Raw genomic sequence first — 26,343 nt, forward strand, 5'->3', positions numbered from 1 at the left:
CCGCGCGGGGCTCGAGCGTGCGCGCGCGCGCAGCGATACAAACCGTGAAACCGTCCTTTGGCTTCGTTGAGGTTTAAGAAAGTCAACCCACGCTCGGAGGTGAACGAGTCACGTTAGCATGTGCTAGCTCGTCGTTAGCACGGCAGCTGACGTTCTGACTTTTGACGCTCGTATCCTACGCTCACCGCCCCCCCCTCTCCCCCCTTCATCATCATCATCACCCTCACCCTCCTCCTCTTCATCCTCCTCCTCCGGGTGTAGCTCTCAAACATGGCGGCCCTCAGAGTTGTGTGCAGAGCGGAGCGTCTTTTCCTCAGAAACATCTCCGGTCCCAGCAGACGCAAATATAACGACCAGCAGGTGAGCAAGGTCAGTATCCACATGGCGGCGGGCTGCAGGGAAACACAACCCGAGGCTCAAGTGAGGTTATTGCAAACGTCTGGAGAAAATAAATATAAAAAAAAAAAGATTATGATGTAATTTTAGGCTTTATTCTTTACGAAGACTCAAGTGAACCCTGGCTGCTGGTTCACGAGTCTCCACGGTGTCTTTCAGTTTGACCGAAGTTAACTTTCCGGTGATGTGGGTGAACTGACCTCTAGCTCTTAATATCCCTGCGTGTCCTTTAACACGCAGCGACACTGACACATCCCGCAGCACAGTCACAACCACAACTCCGAGTGACGCACAGTGCGTGCGTGTTTTCATCTGAGCAGCGACTTAACACACATGTGGATCAAGCTTCTTGACATGCTGCGTTAAAGTTAGTGCGTCCCGTTAGTGTTTGATTGTGTGTGTGAGATTGTGCCACTACCAGAATAGCTCCACTGTGATCAAATCAACGTCATGATCATTACACCCACATATTCCTAGCAGTGAAAGAAATCATGGTGAATGCATAATCAAAATTATTAGATTAGAAAGTCGAAAATATGAGATAGTAAATCTTGACAATGAGACAGTAATTCACAAAGTTACGATATGATATAAAATGTATCAATCTTGATTATTAGATACAAAGTCGAAATTGGTGAGAGAAGTGAATGATGAGATAATACTTTGGAACGATGAGACACTCGCTCATCATTTTGAGATACCAAGTCCATATTTAAAACAAAATAGAAAGTCATTATATTTAGATATCAAGGCATTGTTTAGTGAGTAAGTAACCATTTTGAGTTAATCATTGTTTTGAGATACAAATGATTATTTTGACACAGTAGCCTCGGTCATTATCTTTAGACACTAAGTTTATTTTGAGTTGGTATGTCATTGTTTTGAGAACGTTTCTCATAATAAAGCCATCAGGCAGATTTATAATAATTGGCACTATAAAGGTAATGGTTGTGATTAAACACAACAAAGTATCTCATTGTTTTTCATGCGACATGAGCACCACAGGTACACGTTTTCAATGGTTTCTATTGATACAAGGTTGTATTTTTGAGAGCTGAGCTTCCTCTGGGACTGGGACTCTTGTCTGTGGTTTGCCCTAAATCTCTGCTCCTTTTGTTGGAGGATTTGCGCTGCTTATCTTGCCCTTCTTCAACTGAATAAACTGGATCAACCGTTTAAGCCGGGCATAGTGGCTGCCCTCAGATGGCTTCTTTTTTTACTCGCAAAAATTTACATTTTGGTTAATATTGTTGTTGTTGTTGGAGCTCTTTTTAAGAAAATAATTGAAGACACTTTCTGTTTCACACACCTCTTGTTCTGGTTTCCACAGACCTGTGGCTGTTACTTTTCTACCACCAACCAGAGAAGTTCACAGTTCTACTCGGACCCTACAGATGCAGTCAAAGATATCCCCAGTGGAGCTACAATCCTTGTGGGAGGTAAGATGCACTGTACTTATTAACCTGACTCCAGTTGAAATAGTTACAAACACACCTCAGTGAAAATGCTGGCAAATATTTACAGTTCTAAACTAACTTAAAGTGTTGTTAACCGACCATTTAATAACCAAGTGAGCTTGAACTCTCTGGCATGCTGTTTGATTACAGTACACAAACGTAGCCCACAGATTTTCCACAGCTCTTATTTATAGTCAAGTTCATGGTGACATTGTTAAAAAAAATTCCATTGTGTCACACGTCTATCTGAGGGGAAGCAACAGATAAGCAGAATTCAGCCTCACATATTGTAATATTAGAAATGTTAACATTAACACCCTATATACAAAGGAGGAATAACAATGGTCTGTTTTTAATTCATCAACATTCTTGATGAATGTAACATATCACACTAACCTTTCCTAAACAGCGTGTTGCTCTTTGGTGAGGCGTCAGTTGTCAGGTGGTAGTGATGATGTGTTACTGGCAGATGGGTTTCCAGGTTTGTGTCAGTCCGTCATTGTAAGTGTCTGTTCTTGAGTTTGAGCTTGTCATTGCCTGTGAGCTCACTGACTTTGTGTTGTGGGTTTTCAGGCACATCAATTTGTTCCACATTAAACGGTTTGTTTGTTCAATGAAGTTAGTTCCTTTTGTTTGTATTTCACATCCTGGAACTTCTCACCAAATGACTGCATTAGTTTTGCATGCTTGTTATCATATTCAGATGTCACAGCAGCCTTTTGTTCTCGCCTAGTTGGAAACTTTTCAGTGTTTGCACACAATGCTAAACTTGTCTGGTTCCAGCAGCTCCGTGATAGACACTCTTTCACAAATGGCTTTATTATATATCACTTTGTTTTCTGTGCTTCAACTCAGGTTTTGGATTATGTGGCATCCCAGAGAATCTTATCAACAGTTTACTGAAGACTGGTGTGAGAGGTCTCACTGCCGTCAGCAACAATGCAGGGTAAGTTTGCCCATGTATGCTTAGTACAAATGCAGGTGCTTAAACTTGTTTAGGAATGATTGTGTTTATAGAGATGAGTTTGTTTCTGTTTGGATTCACACCTGTATCACCGGTGACAGTGTTAAAAAATCTTGAATATTCTTGATGCAACATTTATCACTACTTTTGTAGACAAAGACACCGAGTGTTTTCATTTTTAGGAAAAGTAAAATAGGTATGTACTTTCCAGGTAGTCTTTCACTTTCTCAAATTGGAGAGGTGTGTTGACCTTGTTGCATATCTTCAAACAAGCGGTGTTTACCTAGAGTGAGGCCCAGATGTTGCGATCTGGGCCTCACTCTGACATGTTGCCTTTTGGCGCATGACCTTCAGCTGCTACTGACATTAATGCCCTTAATAATGTGCCCTGTCTTTTTATTGCAACAGCTTAATTTGTAGTATCTCAAACTAGAGGACTCTGGAGTCAAATGCAAGACTCAACTGATGCTTACATTGGTTGGCTCGGGGGAACAGTGGATCAAACTGCCTCCTCCCAGCAAGAGTGTGTGGAGTTTTCAAGTTCTACCTGTTATCTCCCCTGTGTTCTCCCTTTTGTCTGTGTTAGTTTCCCTGGGTCCTCTTACTTCCTTTCACAGTCCAAAGACATGTGGGCCAAGTTATCTGGTGACTCTGGTTGTTTGTCTGCCCTGTGATAGGCTGTGACCTGTCTGGGGTGCACGCCTCTTGCACAGGCACAGCTGGGATCAATGCCCCCACCCCCCTCCCCTTATACCCTGACAACTGGAGGTTTTCACTACAATCCTCCTGGACCGATTTCAGCATATTGTTGATGTTTCCTCGTGTCACTTAGAAACTGTTGTGGCATGATTTATTCCATTATTAAAACCCAATGTGCTCACTCAGTAATCACTTCCTTAGTGGTTTATACAGCAAGACTGAAACTTGAGCCAGTAACTTATACATCACCGCATCGACTGGAATATGAATTATGATGTGGGCTATTTTGAGTAGAAACTGAATACTACTACTACTACTTTTTTGACTGAGGCCAACACTAGGGTTTAACGAAAGTGAGTGACCAATACAACGCCTTAGATAAAGTTGAGACTCAACTTTGAAAAGGGCAAGCGTTCAATCTGTACCACTGCATTCATACATTTCTGTGCCAGTGCTTGTTATAGCCTGTAAAAACTCAGGCCTCTGAAGTGAGCTAGTGCTTCACTATGGACTTTGATGTTTGTTGGATATCGATTTGTGGAACAGCTACTCCGATTGTTTGCTTGTATCGGGCAGTTCCACAGAACAATCATCTCTCATCAATGCTTCTCTCTGCAAAAATTACTGTCTGGAACATTCAGGCGAGGGGTAGTGCCAGGGAAGAGCATCCTGGAGGCAGGACACGTGTAAATTCTCCTGCTCATGTTTTTGTTTATTGCACATCATCAGGAGTGTTTTCACTGACAGCCATACGGCATGTAAATGTTGCAACAAGCGGACTTGAAAACTGAGTTACTTGGATCAGAGATTAGCAACACATGACTGTTAAAATAGATTTTTCTTGCTTTAGTAAATTTACCAAGCCTGCGAACTGTGTCCACTGTTTTGTTGGTAACAGCTGAGTCCTGTTTAAATAGGTCAGGCTCTGTAGGGAAGATGGCCAGAAGAGTCCGGTTCGTAAAGAACTGCTCCAGTATTAGTCCTTTTCAAACCGAGAAACAAACTTTGGGGAATGATATCTTTGCAGAACAGATCAATTCTTAAGATGTACACCTTAAAGAACTCGAGCAGAGGGTGGAGGGTACACTTAAGCCTGAAGCATGCTTCTGCGTTTTCACGGGCCCGTAAGCGCAAGAGCCCTTCCGGGTCCCTTACGTGCTTATGTATCCCTTCTTATGTGCTGACGGGCGTCGCCCCACTTTCCTAAATTTTATGGCAAAGCTCCGCAAGCTCACTCAGCCCGCAAGGCTGTGATTGGTCTGCTCTACATCCCTTCTGGAGCTGCATTTCCGGTTTCATGCCCCATAATACTGGCAGAAAAAACAGAAGATTTTTAAGAAGAATGGACAACTGTTCGGTTGGAATCGTGAATACACTCTCTGCCATGGTTCACCGTGTGTTTGTAATGGTGAACACGACTGGTAGAAGGTAAATAAACAGCAATAGACAACGATTGCCACACCCACAAAGAAGGCGTCTCTCAGGTCGTCTTCGACAAAAAGCATTACTCCGCCTAGTGTTCTGGCGCAGAATTGCTTTGTAAGACACGCAATGGTTGGGAAAGCATGAATGAAAACGAGTCTTGCGCAACAGCGGCGTGAAAAGACGCAGACGCAGTCGCAGAAGCATGTTTCAGGCTTTACTTTGGACCTCGATGTTGCTTTGCACTTAAAGAACTTCATGTCTTAGGTTTTCTGAAAAATCAACCGGTTTAAAAATGAAATATGGCTTAACAAATATATGCAGTTCTTTTATTGCATTTGCATGTCCTGAAACTTTTTGACAAAGGCCTGAACAAACTTCAAGTTGAGAGGTTTGTAAAATTGGTTTAATTTGAATGAAATTATCCTAAAAAATATTGATTTTGTGTTTTTTATCAGCAATGACTAATAATACTCAAAAGGAGTTTATTTAGTTGCGAGAGAACCCTGTGTAGCTCAATACTTACTGCTTGATCAGCGGCTTGAGGCATTTTACACGGATAGAATAGATTCTATATAAAAGGCGGTGACATTTATGTCTAGGATCTCTGCTGTAAATCTCTCTGATCCATGAGCTTTTAACATTTGGCTGGAAAAGGTCATTTTTCATTGTACATTGAAGTTCACCAGTCTGTCCACCTGATGTTATTTTAAATTTGACATGGCTTTAGCCCAGAAGCACACAAACTACATACTCACGAGTTGTATCACATTTATCAGTTTTTGGTGTTCTGAGCACAAATGGCCTAGATAGTGTTGTCAGCTGACCTGAGATCACCGAAGAAGATGAAGCCGTAGTAGCTGATTCTCAGCTTCTTGTGGTTTAGAAATGAGGGAGAACTTTCTCCTTATGAAGATCCACTTTTGTCTTGTAACTGATTAGTAGATTTTAGCATGAGTAAGTAGTATGGATATTGAAACCAGATGTTATGTAATCAGACAGGAAATGCCACATGAGATGCTATAATTCTCCTTATATATTGCATCACAAGATGGCACACAGGTTAATGCAACTTTATGTGTTTTATAAGGTTTTATGAAGACTATTCTTTCATAGATTATTGACTGTCTGAGGTAAATAAACCTTTTTGTGAATCATGTACTAAGTATAATTCTAGTAAGATTACCCACCTTTCTGTCTCGGGTTATTATAATGTATAATAAAACAGTACTATAGCCACTAATATTGTACACATGTTTTCATCAGAGTGGATAACTTTGGGCTGGGCCTGCTGCTCCAGACGAAGCAGATAAAGAGGATGATCTCCTCATACGTTGGAGAGAATGCAGAGTTTGAGCGACAGTATCTGTCGGGGGAGTTGGAAGTGGAACTGACACCACAGGTTGGTCAAATCATACAAAGGCTTATACATCAATTTTTTCACATGGAAAAATGAAACACGTCATGAAAACACATCCACAAGGCTTGACATTCCAACATTCAACATCATACTTTACACTTGTTATTTATCTGTTGTACTCATCTCCTGATGTGTCACCCCTTTTTCTCCAAAGGGCACTCTTGCAGAGAGGATCAGGGCTGGTGGTGCCGGTATTCCAGCTTTCTTCACCGCCACAGGCTATGGCACACTAATCCAAGAGGGAGGCTCTCCCATCAAGTACAACAAAGATGGCAGCATTGCCATCGCTAGTGAGAAGAGAGAGGTGACAGTGTGTTTACTTTGGATGGCCATTGATATTTTCCCAGACCTTTTGAAAACTTTCTCTGTGATGATAAGTCCTCATATAAGTGCCTAGCTATGTATTTTCTTATAGGAAAGTGCAAACTTGTTTGACTGATTGTATTGCAGCAAGTTCAAAGTAGTGCATTTGAATAATGAGAGCCATATTTGAAGTTGTAAATGGTTTTTAAAATATTGCTTCACACGGAGACATAGACATATTCTGCTTTTGTTTTCCTTTATGAACTTGGAACTCAGCTATTTGGGCCATGTCACCATGTTCAGCCCTGACTGTTTTCAGTGCTTCTCACTTCTTAAACTGTGTTATCATTGTGCACAGGTCAAAGAGTTCAATAACAGGCACTACATCATGGAAAAGGCCATCACCGGAGACTTTGCATTGATCAAGGCATGGAAGGCTGACAGGGCTGGAAACATTGTTTTCAGGTGACTGCTGGAATCTCAATACAGCTCATGAGTTTTAATCTGAATATACATGTGGTGTTTTGGCAACAATGTTATTTATCTTGTAAAGGATTCAGCTTTTAGACTTTATCACCTTGGTTGTGTTTGCACATCACTGCTGTTGGTGGGTTTGAATAATGGATATTAGCTGCAGTAAAGTATCTCTCCACAAGAGAGCAGTGTTATCTAGTAAACTCTCTGGTTTATACTGACTGAGAAATTGGATATCACATTGAGAGTTGAATTCCTTTGGTTGTAATTCTGTATCTCATACTTGTCCTGATATCATATCTGCTTTCTCTGTCAGGAAAACAGCCCGAAACTTCAATCAGCCTATGTGCAAGGCAGCCAAAACCACAATAGTAGAGGTATGCATTTTCAACAACACAATCAGATGCCATTAATGTCTGTCTGTATCACGTCTTCTCACACACGTCTAACTGCAGAGTCACCATCTAAAAACCTTTTAGCTTGCCTTATAATGGTTATCATGCATTATTCAGCCTCCATGTTCTAGGATTTTAGCAGTCCCTGTGCCCAAATAGCTGAAATTTGACCTTGATGCAAAATTCTAAATATTATAAAAATCAACAGTAACAACAGACCCATGAGAAAACGTGTACATGTATTGTGATATAAAAACGTTCTTAGTTTCTTAAGTTCCAGTGCCTATAGGAACCATACTGGTATGATTTTTTTTGTATCAGCCAAGCTACAGCTACAAATAACCTTTTGGAAGAAAACATTTCACCAATGTTTAACCTTAGCCCGTAGAAGAAAACAGCCATTTGAGATTTGAGCCCCAAGTACAGTTTTCCAGCTATAAATTGTAAAGCTGGTGGAGCAACAACACATAGTCATCTTTTCAAGTAGATCCTATCTCTCCACCCTCAAAAGTCAGTGTCAGGAAAAACAGACTATGCTGATTTCAAGAGCTCTAGATCTGGAGCCAAAATGTGGGATTGGCCTCTTACAGGTATCCCAGGTGCTGTCAGGTTGTGGGCTGAAAGATGACCTTGAATTGGGAAATGTATATATTTCTCTGACTGTCTCTAAGATCTGAGGTATTATTAATAGACTTGCAGTTTTAGGATCTTATCCTCCATATGTATTGCCAAAAAATAGACTGGACCTGTCTGGCCATCTCTGTGTCAAACCCACTTTCCTTCTGTCTGTCTGGATACCCACCTATCTAGGATTTGACAGTACAGAAATGTGATAGCTCATCTTCTCTCTCTCTCTCTCCCTCTCTCTCTCTCTGTCTCTGTCTCTGTCTCTCTCTCTGTCTCCATCTCCCTATCCACCCCACCAACACACAAACAGCTTCACACCTCCCATGTAGACACAGTTTGATTCAGAGAGCAGCCGGGAGATAAATGCGTGTCTGTGTGTGAGAAAACCACAGAACATGGGCGCTGTCTGAAAATAAATCAATAGCAAGGGGTCTTGCATAAATCTCACAGAGCTCCACGAAACACATTTTCAATTACTCTACGGTGCCTGGACCTGAGATTTATTCTGTTGATTAGAACTATCTGGGACCAAGTGGCAGGTCGATTTTCTCACATTAAAGCTGTTTGCTGCATTTATGGTCGGGTGATCACTGACATCTGCTTTACAGAGGTAAGCAGAACAGGTATTAATGGGTTTTTAAGACATCAGCGCTCTGCAAATGCCCCAAATTAAAGAGCCACTAAATCCAACTATTTGGTATCACGTCTAATCCTCTGCATATCTGGCAACAGGGATAATGATGACACTGACAGGTATCAATGAATTGTGAAGAATCAGCACTATGGTGGAATAGAATTTTGTTGTTGCAAGGATGAGACTAGTCACAGTGACAGCATCGATGCGACTGCATAATGTGACTGTGTGACGTCTGCTGGACCTGTGATGTAGATCGTTGTGACATAAATGATAATGCAGCTCTGCCTTAAAACCTGCATTGTGAAAAGCAAGCTCCCTTGGTTGCATTTAATATTGAATTGTGTGCTCAAGGAGTTTTTTGAGAGGGGGGAGGATGAAACGAGCCGGGTTCCATTTGGACTCAAATAAAGGAGCGTTTATTTTTCCCAGGGTGCCTTTCTAGGATTGTCTTTGTGCCATTTCTGCTCCAAACACCTGAGGATGGGTGGGAAAAATGATGAGGAAGAGAGATATAGAGTGCAGGAAAGATATAACAAGTACAAAGCTATTGATCTGCTGACATCATAAGCTTCCAGAATGCACCTGAAATATTTAAGTTCATATGCTCTGAGAATAGTTGTTAAAAAACAAACAGCCTCTGCAAACTGTCATAGATTCAGAAACAATTGCTTCCCCGAATTATTAAAACATGGACACAGCCTTTAGTAATGGCGTGCCAGACAAAGTTGTGGGACCTTAAGAAATGTTATCACAAATGATCTTCTATTGGGGCGACTCTATCGATTCTAGTTTAAATATAATTTGATGCTCCCTGCCAGCTCTATAACTAGACTGTGTCAAACCACTGTGCCAGTTTCAGCTGAGTCTTTGAAGATTTTGCATGTCTTTGCTTTTTGATGTCATGTTCTAACAAAGAGTGCATCCAGAAACTTGTCATCCACATATCAACTACTAAGCTCTAATCGGTGGGGGCAGTTTTGGCAGATGGTGCTGCAGTTCGACAAATAATATCATAAAACAGGATTATCGAATTTTTCTCATTCATTTTCACCCAATTCAAATGCCTTGTATGAAATAATAAATAAACATGGCTCCAAGTGTAAAACCGATATCAAATTACAATAAAATCGTATTTTATATTTGTATTAGGACAACTGTGTGTGTGTGTGTGTGTGTGTGTGTGTGTGTGTGTGTGTGTGTGTGTGTGTGTGTGTGTGTGTGTGTGTGTGTGTGTGTGTGTGTGTGTGTGTGTGTGTGTGTGTGTGTGTGTGTGTGTGTGTGTGTGTGTGTGTGTGTGTGTGTGTGTGTGTGTGTGTGTGTGTGTGTGTGTGTGTGTATTGGCGTTAAACCCATTAAAGCTGTCAGAATATGCTTTTTTATGGCAGTGCAGGTAAGATATGAATATTATCTATAACAGGCCTACTTACTGGTGACAATTAAGTGATAGGCCTGGGTTGCAGCACCCATTAAGATCCTTTTATCACTGATACCGAAGCTATTACCGTCAATGAAAACAAATGTGTCTTTAGGATTCAGCCCACGCTTGGTCTTAATTATATTATCTTTGGTGCAGGCTCAGGCAAGGAAAGGAACCAGCAGACAGGGTCAGGTGCTTTTCAACCTTTTCATCTAACTCGCAGCGCAGCATGGAGGCCCAGGCTGATGTGCAGCGAGGTCTTAGACAATCATGTTGCACAGTGAACTGCTTGTCCGCTTGACTAGATTCCTGTCTCTGTAACCTTGACACAGCCAGGTAGGCACAAATTGTTCTCTCCTGGACAATAAGCCCCTTATTAAAGTGGCAAAAATATCAGGGCATTGTGGTGGGAGATTGACAACAACACAACTGGAAAATAGTTTCAGTTAATAGCAATTTAGAAAGTCGTTATAACTGGGCCAAAACCATCCATATTAGAGGTGTCAGCATATCCTTTGGTCTGTAATTTAACAGAGCTCCGATTCTCCGTTTGATTCTAGCAGTCGACCTGTGCTGCATGTCATATCCATAGACGGTAAACGAATTGGACTACGCTTCTCTGCTGCCTCCCGTTGTAAAAATAATGAAGCTCAAATATCCCGGATACAGGTGCCTCCATCATTTAGAGCCAGACTATGTGCAGTAGTGATTGATGTGTGGAGCTGTGGTATCAAGATCCCACCGATATACTCCACCAATCAATCGCCAGTCAGTTTTAGCGGCCAAACATGACGTTTCACCCCAATACAAATACCTAATCAAAACCAATCAATACACACATCAATGTCAACAGAACTGCGTCAAGTTAAAGACACCATATATGTAACTTAAACTCCAACCTTTTATTCCATGTCCCTTTCATTAACATGTAAGCCTCTTAAATTACATTTCATGAAGCCAACCCATTCGTCTCTAATGGATGTTCTGGAACCTGCAGTCTGACTTGGCTGTGTTTCAAAAAATTTGTATGCATTAAATGCTTAAGGGCTACAAGACGATAACCAGGTGGCTCTGCTCCTGTAAGACATAAATGGGAATTCTGGGAAGCAAAATTAAATCACCTCCCAGTAGTTATTCAGTAACACTGCAATTGTTGCCAGTCGACTCCCTTTCTCTCAAGGGACTTCTTGTCTCCCATGTTTAAGATAAATTGATTCATTTTCTGTTATTCGACTAAACATTCCATCGAGGTGAGACCTAACTTTATACCAGAACAGACCACTATAACATCACTACCGCTTTATTCCCTCGGGTCAATGACCAGTGCAGAATAATTTTCATTTCTTCTGCAATACTGACATGTGAATCACCGAAATTTAAACTTTAAAGAAGCAGGGAGGCTTCCGGAAAACAAGATGACAAAAAAAACACTTATAGAATTACCTGATCATCACCAGCTCCTGCCCCGGTCGCTAGGCAACCAAGCCGGGCTATTCAATTGTTGAATGTTCCACGGTATCCAGCTGGTCCAGTTATTCCCTTATCGCAGGTACTGTGATAGGTCCCGGTGCATTGTGGGATACAATTCAGCAGAGGCTGAATAAAAGCATAGGTGTCTGCTGTTGTTCAACCGTCAGTCGCAGTAAATGACTCAACTCTATTATATTACTCTGGCAATGCAGTGGTGTGGGTGTTGGGGTTTGCACAACCAGTCATGCATGAAGTGAATTAATGTATTTGTGCGTTTGTTCTTTTAACCAGGCTGGACGTCTAATTGAATATGCCCTCTGTCCTCGGGGCTTTCAGAATCCATCTGTACACTGTGTTGAAACACAAGGGCTTAAACAGAGTAGGCTTTAGGCATAAGATGGAAACCCATAAAAAGGGAAAGTTTCGTCTCTCTTAAAGTCTTTACTCTAATGAGATCTGTTTGCATGATCAATTTAGTAATTTCTATGATACACAACGCTGTCTTTGTTCAGTTATTTATTTCAGCCATCATTTTCCGTGCTTCTTTACAGTTCTTACTACGCCCTGTTGAGTTTTCTTGACTTGTGCCCTCCATTACTCCAGCTGCTGTTAGAAAACAATTAGAAATCCACTCATTTCCCCATCATTTCCTGCCTAAAGAGGTTCATGAACTATCTTCTTGTGTGAATAAGTTGTGCAATGTATGTCTAATTTCCGTCTGTTTTTTGCACAATGTGTAGGAAAGGATGTTGTGGGTGCAGGCATCATGATGGTGACTCAATTTCAACAGTATTGCGAAAGTGATTGGTAGCTTTTATTGAATAGGATTGTTTAAATTGTTTAACAAAGTAATGACACTTGATATGGCATCGATACAGTGGCATTGCACCCTCAATATGTGGATCATCAAAGTCCCCAGTATAATGCCACGTTTAGACTTTGAGATGAAATTCTGACTGACTTTTGTTAATTGCAGTACTGGCTTTTCGTCAGTTCACTCTAGGTCCAAGAGAGAGACACAAAAGCAGAAGATAAAGCAAATGGAATGCGACTAGATTTGCTGAACAGGCATAAACTGAATATTTGAAGTGGCACATTTGTATGTTAAAGGTAACCAAGTACATTTTCCCTTTCCAGTCAGTATTTCCATATTATTCTCCTTAATGCTCACACTCCAATAGATTTCAAAGGGTAATGCTGTATTTCCATTGCTTTAGTTACTAACTGAATTTATGGGGAAGAAGTAATACAATAGATGACATAAGCTGTCAAGACACAACATACTTTAAGATGTAATGAGTGGTTTCCAGCCTAGCTGGCTTCTGATCACTAACAAAAAGCTTCATAGCCAGAGTCACATTGCAGATGTTTTTTTCTCTCGCAGAATTTGGGTTTAATTTCATTCAATGTTAAAATGACCCAGTGTCTCGTAAAACCTAAGATTAAAAACGTAGAAAAACGAGGGGGGTCACTTTCCTGCATTTGAGGCAGTTCAAACTAGTTCTGCCTGCAGTAACTATGATAGTAACATGTTGGTTACCCCCTGCTGCTTCAGTAGCTTGTCAATAAGCTTATGTGGTAATTTACAGTAAAACATAGTATCAGTCAGATACAACAAATCTGTATTTTTTTCCCCTTTGACATTTATGTACTTTACTAATCATTTAGTTATTTTACATTGCTGTATTAAGGATCCAAATACTTCCTCCACAATTTGAATGTAAGTTCAAAGTTGCCTGACGACTGCCTATCATCTGAAGCACATTGCACAGAAGCTTATGTGTTCTTTGAAATGTAAATATCCCAATTTGAGCTCCTTTCTAAATGTTTTGGTAAGCAGTATGTGCAATTTTGAAAAATATGTATTTTTACTTCCTGAAATGTTGTCAGGGTGCAGACAGGTTTGCTGTCTCCCATTTTCTGGATACCATAAAGGCTGTCATAGGCTAGGCAAGCTTCCACTGAGAGGAAACAGATTGCTCATGTTGTCAGTATTCTGGGTTAGAGGATAAAGCCGTGGAATTGAGCCCCAAAAGTGGCAGCAGAGCGTGGCCAAGTGCCCACACACACACACACACACACACACACACACACACACACACACACACACACTGGGAGGAAGATGGAGAGGCTATAAATACACAGGGTAATGAGAGTGTGGTGTCGCTGTCATCCTCATGCTCTGTCGCCTGTGGCCACACCACCTCTTTCTCCTGGCTGTCGCATTTCGGTATGCACACAAACACGCACACACCCAAACAAAACCGGTGGGACAAGATGGATTAAGAGATCAGGTACCTCCAACCAAGCACCTACTGGTGTGTGTCTGTTCTATCCCAATTAATCAAGTTATGATATTAATCTGGTTTAAAACTGAATACCAACATTTGGAAATGATAAATGCACACTCGCTGATGAATTTTTTTTAAGGTTATTTTGGTCTTTTTAATAAAGCTCCATGAATGTTTTACTACTTGTTGGCCAAGCAAATGGGTGGCAATGTGAGTTTGCTTAGCATTATGATGCAAAATAAAAAAAATTAAGTATCTGAGGGTTGATGCCTGCCAGCTTCTTCTACTATATAGTATATTTGTTTTGCCACATTTTCTTAATGATTTGCAATTTTTTTTACACAACATGAAAAATCTTTTTGTGTTTTGCACCATCGTCCTAACAGGAGAAATCCTTCCCACTGGATGTTGATTTAGTCTCTGCATGAATGACCTCATTTTTAGTAAATTTGCCATGCGTCTCAATGATTATCAGAGGAACACTTATCTCCTTTTTTGTAGTTTGGCATAACTTCAAAAGACTCATTCTGCATAGGCACCACCCTGTGGACAAATGTCACAGTTGTGCTCTCAGCACTTTAAAAGTTGGATGCTTTTTTTAACCAGGGCTGTAATGAACTCTAGAAGCTGCTTACTAACGTTTGGTTGGAACAGACAGAATTATACTGTAATGCGATGACACAAACACCTGCTGCTGTCTGCTCATTTGGTGATTGGAAATCTAACCCAGATGGTCAATAGCAGTGCAGTCGGCTCAAATGAATACCTGTACTCAGAGAGACTCACTTTCACTGAACGATTGTTTGTGCATCTGAATCCCTCTCTGAAAACAAACTGGTGCATTTAATTTATTGATCGTCATGTCAGTCTTTGCATCTTTGTGCATGGACATGTACTAATAAAGGAGAAACATAAACTCATTTCTATCCTTATTTATAGTTATTTCCCCCTCAGATTTAGTTCTACGTATTAAAAATGTGGTCAAACTGTAAATGTAACAGGCTTGTATTTTAGTTTAACACACATTGCTGACAAAAAATGTCATTACATCCAGCAATATGACGTCACTCCAACGCTGTAACCAACACCTTTGTTGGTGTATTTATTCTAGGAATCTGGTAGCATTGTGTATCAGTTTGAGATTAACACGATTTGACAAAGCTCACAGCCTAAAAAAGCGCACACTCGGGGGGGTGGGGGAAATAAATCGCTTCTTGTGTCCCCACTGGGCACTTTCAATCCCTCTGTCCTCCTGCAAGCTCACTTCATGCCTCGCTCTGTTCTCATTGATGTGAATATTTTTCTACAGATATGGGAAAATCAATGTGTTTGTGTGTGTGTATTTATACGTGCACTTGTTCGCTTGCTCCACACACCTGCTCATTTGTGTATTCTGTCTAAGGCTTGTGTGTTTTTTATTTATTTATTTTTAATGCTTGATCCTTCTTGGTCCGTTGAACCTCCTGTCTGAACTACATCTGAGCACCGGTGCAGCCCGGACACATCACCTACATGAAAGGAACGTTTTTTTTTTGTTGTTATGTCTACAGAACCTTTCAATTCTATGAGCTTCATATTGTGCTGTGATTTGGCTTTGGAAGGCTAATTTAAAACTGAGCTGAATACATGTTTGTTTGCATGTGTGAGAGACAAACAAATAGAGGAACACATCTGAGGTGCGATTTCTTTTGTTGTTGGTTTTGCGGGGGCCGTTTATTTGACACCTGTTGATCGAAGTGACAGAAGTACTTCATACTCGATACTGCTGCTTATTACATTGATTCATCTGAAGTCTTGGAAATTCATGCCACCAAATATTCGTAGAGCTTCCCTTTGCCCCCAGTCCTTCCTGTTTTATCACTGTTTTATAATGCGATGAGTGCAGCGTTGCTTGATGAAGATGTCTATGGAAATCATCATTCTCACAAAAGACAGATTAAGCCCCCAGAGAAAGACGTGGGTGGATGTGTGGGACTGCTGTATCAGTTCTCCTCTGCCAGCAATCTCATCCTCCGTGGCCTCGTTTTCACTGCGGAGCATCAAAGATTCACCATAACCCAACCAAGGGATCCAGAGGAGAGAGAGTCTGAAATCACTTTGCAGTCCTGAGTGGCCCCTTGCTCGCCACAGACAAAAATCTGCGTATCCATGACAACGCTAAGATGGGATCCACTCTCAGCCATTGACTCCTCTCAGTCAGTGCTGAGTGCTGAGGGAGGATGTGGCGATAAGGAGAGATTCAATTCAATTTGCTCTGAACGGCTGCTTGCCCCAGTCATGTAAATGGAATAAGTAGGTTACTGCCACACGGGAGTGCACAGAGAAGCATGAGGGAGGTCGAGCATTATGTTGTCATGGTTAAGTTCCCTTTTGGCTGCAGGAGATGTGATGATAACCCTGGGTCCTGGGCGCTCTCTCGTCTTTCTTTTTAATTTTCTGTCATTTCAAGTGCTTTTTCGCCCCCTTGAAGGAAATTGCATCCATCTTCGACTCAGCTCGGTTTGACAATTGAAAACCAGTTCCATCTGCTCGCTGTTCATACCATTGTCAAGTTGACTCAAAATCTCAGGGACCCCGGTGCTTGGTTATACCGCCTAGTGTTAATATGAGCCCGACAACTGAAGTTCAGGCTCTACACAAGTCTGAGTAGAGCCCACACCTGCTGCACGACTCCTCTGAACACCTGCGTGTAGGTATAGTGGAGGCTGTAGGCTCAGTTTGTAGTTTTACCTATGGAGGAGGAAGCCGGTGTGATCCTGGCGCACTTTCTATTTAGTCACGTTGACCCATATCTGCTTAAATCAATATCCATTTCCACCTGTGTCTTGTGAGTCAGACAGACAGCACGTACATGCACTCTTCTTCTGCTGACCCACTCTCTCTCCACAAATGTGACGCATTTTTTTGTGTCAGGAATATAAGTTAATATCTTAGACCTTTTTTATTATTATTCTGTCATCTTAATGTGAGGATGGTTAAAATGTCATGAGGGTATATTTAGGTAACATTAAGTGACCAGTGTTATAGCAGCTCCATCAGAATAAGCTTCGCAAACCTACAAGAAAGTCCAGAGGCAGAGCTTGTGGGAAAAGAGCTATGAATAAAAATAGGTAGCTAAATGGGTTGGGTTTTTTTCGACATGGGAGAGTAAGAGATTGTTCTGACCTCTGTGTTTGGTCTTTCCAAAGTCCTGCCAACACCAAAGCAATCTCCTCCACACTCCCTTTCTCTCAATCGCCTTTAATCCAAGGATCTAGCTACGTCCCCTGGGTTTGGAGTGTCAGATGATCCTCTTCTGTGCTCAGTCATCCAAACTGGCTTTGGGTAAACTGGCGGCTTTCACTGGACTAAGTGGAGTTGCTAAAATTAATAAATGCAACACCTTTCTTTCAAAAATATATTTACCCTTTCTTCCCTGGGAAAAAAGTGTCACAGTTTGTTTTTTTGTTAAACCTGTGAAATCATACTTAGAATAAATATCTGCTGGTGTGTCATCACTATTTTTTGTATTAAAAATCCAAAAGAAGAAGTGGCTGCTGTAGCCCTTAAAATAACATTTGAGTATTTTCTTTTTTCTCATCAGGAATTGCCTTTTTTCAAATGTTTCAGCTGCTCTGTGAAAGTCCATAGCTCTCTAGGCACAGGTTTATTTCCTGGTCTCATAATCAAATCACTGCACAGTTGTGGTATCTGAACTATAATCTCAGGGGTCGTGAGACGTTTTATAGGAGAAAGCGCAGTGTTCAATAACTCTTGTCTCTCTGTGTAGGTGGAGGAGGTGGTGGATGTTGGGACTTTTGCTGAAGAGGACATCCACATACCCAGCATCTATGTGCACAGGGTTGTCCTGGGAGCCGGCTTCGAGAAGAGGATCGAGGTGAAAAGAAATTAAATATAAAGCTTTTCAGAGCTTTACATAAAAGCCTTTGAAACAGCTTGTTGTATGCATTATTTTTAATAATTTCTGAATTATGTTGCCATGGCTTTGAAAGTCATGTTCCATTTACCAATAACTAGAATTGCAGAAGTTGTATGATTAATCCTCTAATAATTATAAGCAGCGTCAACTAAGGACTTAGTGATTGCAGCAGGCTGTGACATTTCCACCAGTGTTCGATAACGTACACATTAACCTTTATTCATATGTGTCTTTGTACTCTAATGGAAATACTGTCTCTTCTTTATTTTCTCTTATTTTTTTTGCATGACTCCAGAAACGCACAGTAAAGAAAGGTCAAGATGAGAAGCCCAAACCCAAGAAGGCCTCGGATATTGTTCGGGAGAGGATCATTCGCCGAGCTGCTCTGGAGTTTGAGGATGGGATGTATGGTATCCTTTGAAAAGAAGAAGTTCTACGTTTGTGCGCTATATGCTGCCCTTTATTTGATAACCTGTAGTTAAGCCAAAGCAGATGCTGGTCTATAGCCACAGATTTGAGAAACATGTGCTTAGCTTCCTTTTTCTTTTCTTACAGAATAATGAGTAATTGTTGCCTTTGAACCAGTTGATTGCATCAGCTATTATGTATTATAGTTATGTAGATAGCTTATTTTCCATTTCACATTAAGATGTCATTGTGAGAGCTTTTGCCCTTCATTATTAAAGCAAACACAGATTTTAAGTGGCTGATCTTTGATTAACCACTTAGTCATTTGTGGACAAATCATTCTCATTTGGGTTTCTTGGAAATATTAGGGACATTCAAATCCATATTGAAATGGATGGACACATTGTCTTATTTGCCATTGTGTTTTCTTATTTACAGTTTTTTTGGGGTTGTTGTGTTTTGATTAGCACTTCACAGGCACTGTGTTAATGGCTGTGAGGTGGTCAGAGAGAAGGCTGTCAGTCATGATTTTAACTGTATAATTACAAATGGAATAGTTACCGTCTTTAACAAAGAGCTAATCAGCTAACCTTGGTATTGGTATCCCCATGTTGGCCAGCAACTTTATAAAACCAGACATCACTGTGCACCTTCAAAGTGAAAATGGGATTCTGGGACTGGTAAGGCACAAACAGAGTTTTCTTCCCCCTCGTCTTTCAGTGCTTTCAGTGAATCCGAACTCAACTAGCTAACAAGCAGCACATTGCCTGAACGTTTGTTATGTAACAGATTATTTTTCTTTCTAACAATCATTATTTGCCGGCTAAGCTTTTACAAAGGCTGCTGCTGCTATGGAAAGAATTTCCAATAACATGTGTTGACAGTGGAAACACCTCAAATAATGTGTAATTTGTCCACGTTTGTTACTACCCTCTCCTCTCCTCTCCTCTCCTCTCCTCTCCTCTCCTAACCGAAAGGATTGCTCCCTTTTCTTGAACACAGAGAAAATCAATGTCTCATCTAATCAGAGAAATGTGATTGTGTCTGTCTCTCCTTGAAAGATCATGGCAGGTCAGGCTGAGTGACATGTGAGAGTGAATGTGTGGCCGCTCGCCGCTGTGCACATTCACGTCCATCTTCATTTCTCTCTCTTGTTTAGGGGCCGTACCCCACTGAGGATGCAGTCGATCCAGATCTGATTAACGCTGGTGAGGGTCATTGTACTCACTACCTCCCAATGATTAATGCAGCTATACATAGGAAATAAAAAGCTATGGAAACATTGGTCAAACTAAATTATTGATGGATGAGTAGACACTCGCATAGAGGACAATACAATGATCTTTCCTTATTTGACACTCATCGTTTGTTCCTTTTGTATTTTTCTCTTAATTGCTTTTGTATTTTAATTGACCCTGTTTGGTTGTGTAAACTGAGTTTTTGTGTACTGCTGTGATGAATGAACCTTAAAATTCAGTTTCTCAAATATGTCACCTGTGTGCTCTGTAGGAAAGGAGACCGTCACCGTGCTCCCTGGAGCTGCCTATTTCTCCAGTGATGAGTCATTTGCCATGATCCGAGGGTAAGTCCACAAAACAAAAGCTCTATGTTTTTTCTTAGCAAGTTTGTTCCCCCTTTATTCAATAGTGCGTCTCATCTCAAATACTCTCATCATAAGGCAGCTGTTACCGGTAAGCAGGATTTGACCAGAAAATAGTTAAATAGCCACATTCACCGTTACGACTAGACGGCAGCCTGGTCAATATTGCTAAGGTTGTTATTGATTTGCCAACTGTCTGAGATTGCCCACCCGCACTGCCTGCAGCCTCAGTTCTGTTTGTCCGCACAGAGGAAATCCAATACTGCTCAAAAATAGTGTTGCTTTTGTCACCATGGTGACAATATTTGCGCTTCCTACCGGTAATCGCTACTTTGGGAAAGTTAAGTCTTCGACTAAGGTTTAGGCATTTATAGTTAGACGAAAAAAATTCCCGGACTTTGTAGTCACAATGGTATCATCATTTCCCTCTCTGTGGGTGTTTGTTAATATCCAGTCTGTTGTGTTTGTGTGTCTGCTGGATTGCCCCAACAAATTTATTCCGGTAATAAAGTATATCTATATGTAATAAGCATTAAACGGTGCAGCTACAATAGTCTTGATGATGTACATGCATACCAGAGGGTAGATACACAAAATACAAATTGTATTACAGAAACAAAGCTGTAGTTTTTTCACCATTGCACTGTTTTTCAGAATTAGCTATTTGGTTGTACTGCTTTTGTACAATGGCAGTAAAAAGCGTTCTATTTACAATGTAGTTATACTTTTATTTTGATGATGGGACTTGTGAGTCCGTAAGATGAGCTGATTCTGAAGCTGACAGCTGTCTTCTTCCATCATGTCATTCTTTTCAGGGGACACATCAACCTGACGATGCTGGGAGCCATGCAGGTGTCAAAACATGGAGACCTGGCCAACTGGATGATCCCGGTCAGTTTTCTTTGCTTTTTGATGTAATACTGTCGCCCAGATTCATGCTCTCTGCTCCCTCTGCTGGGAGTCAACGCAACATCGCACTCCATAAGCGGCTTTTTGCAACATGTAAGAGTCGTCTTTACACTTCCCGGCAGAAAGGTGTTCACATTGTGTTGGATTCTGATTATATTTCACTGCTAAACATGTTGTGTCCTTTATGGACATAGATTTGTAAAAACAAAACAAAAACTGTTCCAGTCGTGTCTAATGCTTGATATTCTTTTAGGTTTCAAACTCAGTTAAAGCATTCTCTGTTAGACTTTCAATTGTTAAAGCACTTAACATGAGACCTTGGAGTCAACAGTTTATCACAGTTTGCCACAGGTGAAAGGAACAGCTTCAAATAGCTAGTTTAATCCAACCGTTAATCCAAAATCCGTCATCAGCGTAAAGGCAACAAATTGTGAAAATAAATTAATTACTGATTAAGTTTTAGTTGCTAGATTAATTGTTTAGTTGTTGCAGCTTTACTCTGAATACCTGGAAACGTTTTCTAATGACTAAATCCTAATTACTTCATCTTAATTTATTTTTTTACATAACATTGTCAACATTTCAAGTTCAAAAGTTAAATAATGGTTGCAATTATATCCTCACTTTTAACAGTGTAGTCTTTACAATTTAAAATATGGGATTATTATTACGTCATCATTGAATGCATGGTGGCCTTCAGCTTTTCTCAGAGGAGGAAATGTCTCGGTAGAAACAGATTCTTACACGTGTAGCCTTGTTGTTATTATTCAAGAGCACAATTATATGCTTGTTGTCAGGGGACAAATGGGTAGGGTAGTGTATGTGAGTGCAATATCCATAATGGATGGCCCACATTATTGCTAAATGTTTCATTGGGTCAATTGGTCTTGGGACAACAGTGGCCACAGTCATCCTCAGTGATTGCTAAGGTCATGAACCCATTAAAAGGCAGCAAGCCCCCTCCCGCTCACAGCTGCTTTCGATTCGACTGAAGTCCACATGCAAGGCAGTTTGAGCCAAGTGAACTCAGCCACAGTGTGCGGAAGATGTTTAAATATGAAGACCTTCAGCACATGAATAATCAAACATTATGTATAAATATAAATGGCAGATTTAGTCGAAGATAGCACTAATGCTAACGTGTTCGCTTAATTTGTTTTCTCTCTACATTTCCAGTTGCACTCGTTAATCCTTGATAATCTGTAATAGACTGTTGCTTGATTTAGCATGTTCCGCAGATATCGAAGGCCCACTGTGCTGCTGCTGTTCAAAGGCAGGGGCATTTATCTTGTTTGGCCATTCTACTGTTGGATAGTTTGAGCAGCAGAATAATGCAGCAACACAGGCGCACACAGCTCCGTCCTCACCTACGCTTCATTCTTCATTATCCCCTCTTTTGAAAAGATGGATGAAGAGAATTACTCTTCCCACCTTCTGTGATAATGAAAATTATTCTCTATCTAAAGATGGGTGCACAGCGTGAAATTGGAAATGTTTTACGTAGGAGTCCAGAATGCAGTCCAGAATGCAGTCCTCTCAGCGTGATTATGTTGATTCACTTTTAATACGCAGAATCCTGATGAACATTTTCCAGTTAAAGGCCTTGAAACGCTTTTACATCACGGCTCAGCCTGAAACATCTGGGGAAAAAAGAATAGATGGGGTGAGAGTGGTAATGGTTTGGAGGCATTTTGGATTGTATGTGCTATTTAATCATTTAGCTGCTCCCAGTATAGTTCACAGGAGATGTCACATGTAACTCCTTATGGATTTCCAACAGCTTGCCACACGCTGCTTTCAAATTGAGAATCATATTTGACTTTTGCCAACTTGGATTTCATCCACTTGAGTGGTGCTGCATTCGTTTTCACTCGCTCCTTCAAATCTGAGAGAAGCAAGTGAAAGAGATAATGTAAGCGCAGGTATATTGGAGTTGACCAACGCAATAAATGTGTATGTGGTCAACTCAAATACAGCTGTGCATTTCACATAGAATTCTTGTGAGTCAGAATCTGTTTTCAAATCTTTGCTGAAACTAAACCCTGAGACCACCTCATTATCTGCTACTCAGAGATGTCCCACATCCTCTCCTATGCCTCCATGTCCTCAAACATGGTTGCTTCAGTCCTGGCTGCCAGTGCCAGTGGTTCAACAGCTCAGGACGATCATGGTCTTGGCCGTAAGGAGACTCCAGAGGCTAGAGCCTTATAGTTCAAACAACATTCTGCTGCTACTGGAGTTGACACTCATAGCTAGAAAACCTCAATAGCTTGAGCAAGCTAATTCGTATGACAGAAGGGTAGGGGTGTGTATGTGTTTCAGGCCCAACACTGCATGTAAAGGCATTTTCTGAATTTCCAGGGAGAGACACTTCAGCCATAACTTAAAAACAGAGCAAGTGCTACATCAGAAGTATATTTCAAACCTGTGGAGGCAGCTTAAGGGCTGCAATAGCTCAACAGCAATTTACAATTAAAATACAGTTTGTAGCTTGTGATAAGGTCTGATGGCAGCTTTATTAAAGGAGTTGCTTCAGAACATGGTGGTTTTATTTTCTCCAGATTTACCTGGATATGGTTGACAGCTTCTCATCAGTTACATATGGCTACATGTAGTAACACACACCTCTCACTCTCTCTGTGCATTCTTATGTATTTGCATACAGTATATGCAAATATGTGTGAGCTGCATTGACGGTGTGAGCGATTAACCTTTAATCATTATTGCACCATATTGCATAAAGCAGCTTCCGCTGTGCACATTTAAAATGTCACCGGTGACAGTTGGGAAAGGAAAACCATGTTTGTGATTACTGACTAGATTACACTGCATAGTACCCTACACAGCTGTGTTTTACATGTAGTTTCAACACATTTGTCCATTGTGTCCCTGTCAGTCCTGTCTCATCCTCTTGATTCACATCATTAGTTGTCTGGGTAACGAAGGATCGTGGCTGTCCGTCGCTATGTAATTAAAAAAGAGACATTTGTGTCAGGCAGCGGAGATTGTCAGAGAATTTGAGGGGGAGACAGAGAGAGAGACAGAGGAAGCCAGCTGGTAAGTGGGAACTCTTAGATTGTGAAGGGGGTCATTTTCTGTGGTGTTCCTGCCGCTGACTGGAAAGTAAACACTTGCACAATAATTGAGGGACTGGTATTCTGTTGCCTTGGCAACACAAAAAAAAAATTATGCACAAAACTCTCTAAGCTTATTGCCACAGCAGCATATTTAGGATCCCTTATCTCACTGTATGTCATGGAAACGATGAGCTTCTGAATCAATCACTTTGACTGGACAGGTCTTTTTTTTTCTTAGCGTTCCTTATCAAGGACATACACACTTGCATGCAGAGGTTGCTTTGAAAACACCCCTGCCTGTCTTTGAATTGCTACCCCTCTCAGCCCATTGTCCTGCACATATAGAGAGCAGTAGTTTTGTAAGTACAGAATAATAAACAACAGGAAAAGTCTTTGTTGTGTGCCAGTGGTGGCTCTATGAGGGAAATTTGTTGTTTGAGTGGGACTGTCTCTATATCATTGTCTCCGCTCCTGCACATTATGATGGGTGCGATCACAGCAGAGCTTCGACTTAAGAAGTTGCATGTTATCTGTGCTCTGCACAACCAGTACTGCATCCTGCAGTCCTGCACATTATCTCTCACTTTTAAAGCCATTAAATTCTGAATGGTTGTTCCCTGACCTACATCATCTCTAATGCCTATTTAATTAGCATATGTGTAGGCTACTGTATATCCCCCCCTAGCAAGGATTAATTTCAAAGCCGGTAAAAAAAGTGAAATGGATGTAAGACGATTTTCTCATTACTGGCTCTAATGTGTAGCAGCGAAATAAATAACCACAAAATTAACATTGAAATTGTAATGCAACAAATACAGCAGTTCCTCCTTAACCTTCTGTATGAATATGATCCAGGTTATATATTTTGTTCACTTGTGTATTTACATCATCAAATCTCCAATTTTATTCAAGGTAACAGGAACTTTAATTGTGGTTGCCTTCAATTACATTATACCTGCTCTACCAGTGGCTTTGCCCATCTCTGCTATAACTTCTGGATCAAAGAACGTATGGCGAAGGAAAACCACAGATTTATCCACTCGTAATACATCAAGATTATTTATTGCGGTTTATGCACTTAAAACTTAAAATACATGACCTCATCCGTAAACAGGATTATTGCCTGAGTGGCATCAGTTAGATTCTCATCAGCAATCATGATTAAGACAATAACTCCCATGATCCTACGCTGCTTCATGACATCATCAAAATAGGTGTTTGTTATTGTTTTAATTGAAAGGCAACTTGCGGCAAGAGCTTATTATTGTACATTTGAATATTTTATAGGAGCGATATCTCATATAGTACTTTCTGTGTGTAGATACACACTTTCAGTCATCATAGTTCCTATATGGTGCTAAGATTACAGTGGGAAAATGGACACAATCACAGTGGGGAGGAAATTCAATACCTGTGGGACCAGCAAGGTTAATATCATCAGAGCTGAATTAATGAAATGAGTAAATTACACACCACTGGAGACTTGGGCAGAGGATATTTCTTTTTGTGGAAATTGTTCTGACAATATATTTGTTGTGTTTAAGATCTCCTGTGTAGGTTCCACTGGTAGAACAATCAGACTATGACAGCCTTCATATTCAATGAAGCCATGAAACTGTCGATTTGTCCAAAAAGAATTCTATAAACAGGATGCCTCCAGTATTAAGAAGCAAAAACCAACAATATTTTCCTGCCGTGGTTGCAGGTGATCAGGAAGACGCCTGGAATGCAAACGCAACCAAAAGGGCATGATTGGATTAAACTAAATCACATAATTGAGCCGGATCAAATAGGCTATAAGCTAATCCTATCCTGGAGCCCACACCTGCCTTGAAGTCTCCAGAGTAATATTATTTTAGTCTTTTCTTTCTAGCAAGGTTATGTACATTACTGAGACGTTTCAATGTGAGCATATAGTCATACCCTGTGTTGCTGGCAGCTGTCTCTGCAATGCAACACAGTCTGTGTAAATGCATCATTACATAGAAACATACAACCAATAATTTTTTTGGTATAGTAAAGGCTGGTTCCACTAGAATAATTCCCCCCTCGGAGGTGAAACAAGATCATTTTGTGATTTCCTTCAAATCTTTATTATCATATTGACCCATTTTATTGATCATAACCAGACCAGTAATGTCACATGGATGTTTAACAGATTTTGATTAACAGCAGCCTCTCCGGTAGGTGGAGTACATTAGCAGGTGTCTGGCTCCGGCGCAGCAGTAAATCCAGATCTGCCACTACCAGTGTTGTCCCCCCCAGGGCCTGTACACACCACCTAGCCCTTTTGAAAGTGCATTAACATTGATTATACGAAAAGGGACACGGCTCCCCTTTTAGAGTATCATTGTGTAGGAGTCATATGTGTTTAATGAAAACCCTGAAGGGAAGAAAAGGGTGGAGACATTGTGCATGAAGGTTAAAAGTCAAAGTGTGTAGTGTTTTAATAACAACG

The 26,343-nt window shown here is 40.8% G+C and overlaps 1 protein-coding gene across 2 annotated transcripts in view; it reads left to right on the plus strand.

The window, feature by feature from the left end:
* Nucleotides 1–19: 19 nt before the first annotated feature.
* oxct1a (3-oxoacid CoA transferase 1a) overlaps nt 20–26,343 on the plus strand; it is a 38,122-nt gene continuing 11,798 nt past the window's right edge. Inside the window, exons 1-13 of one of the 2 annotated variants that reach the window (XM_062381737.1) lie at nt 20–360; nt 1,727–1,835; nt 2,709–2,799; nt 6,205–6,340; nt 6,513–6,662; nt 7,020–7,126; nt 7,452–7,512; nt 17,742–17,849; nt 18,187–18,301; nt 18,885–18,979; nt 19,459–19,507; nt 19,809–19,881; nt 20,715–20,790. In XM_062381737.1, the coding sequence (XP_062237721.1) occupies nt 271–360; nt 1,727–1,835; nt 2,709–2,799; nt 6,205–6,340; nt 6,513–6,662; nt 7,020–7,126; nt 7,452–7,512; nt 17,742–17,849; nt 18,187–18,301; nt 18,885–18,979; nt 19,459–19,507; nt 19,809–19,881; nt 20,715–20,790 (1,260 nt within the window). In that variant the 5' untranslated portion in view covers nt 20–270. Of the gene's footprint in view, nt 370–1,726; nt 1,836–2,708; nt 2,800–6,204; nt 6,341–6,512; nt 6,663–7,019; nt 7,127–7,451; nt 7,513–17,741; nt 17,850–18,186; nt 18,302–18,884; nt 18,980–19,458; nt 19,508–19,808; nt 19,882–20,714; nt 20,791–26,343 lie in introns of both variants that reach the window. The other variant, XM_062381736.1, reaches the window with a different exon arrangement.

Source organism: Platichthys flesus, chromosome 3 (genome assembly GCF_949316205.1).
Source record: "Platichthys flesus chromosome 3, fPlaFle2.1, whole genome shotgun sequence".
NCBI classification, from domain to species: Eukaryota; Metazoa; Chordata; class Actinopteri; order Pleuronectiformes; family Pleuronectidae; genus Platichthys; species Platichthys flesus.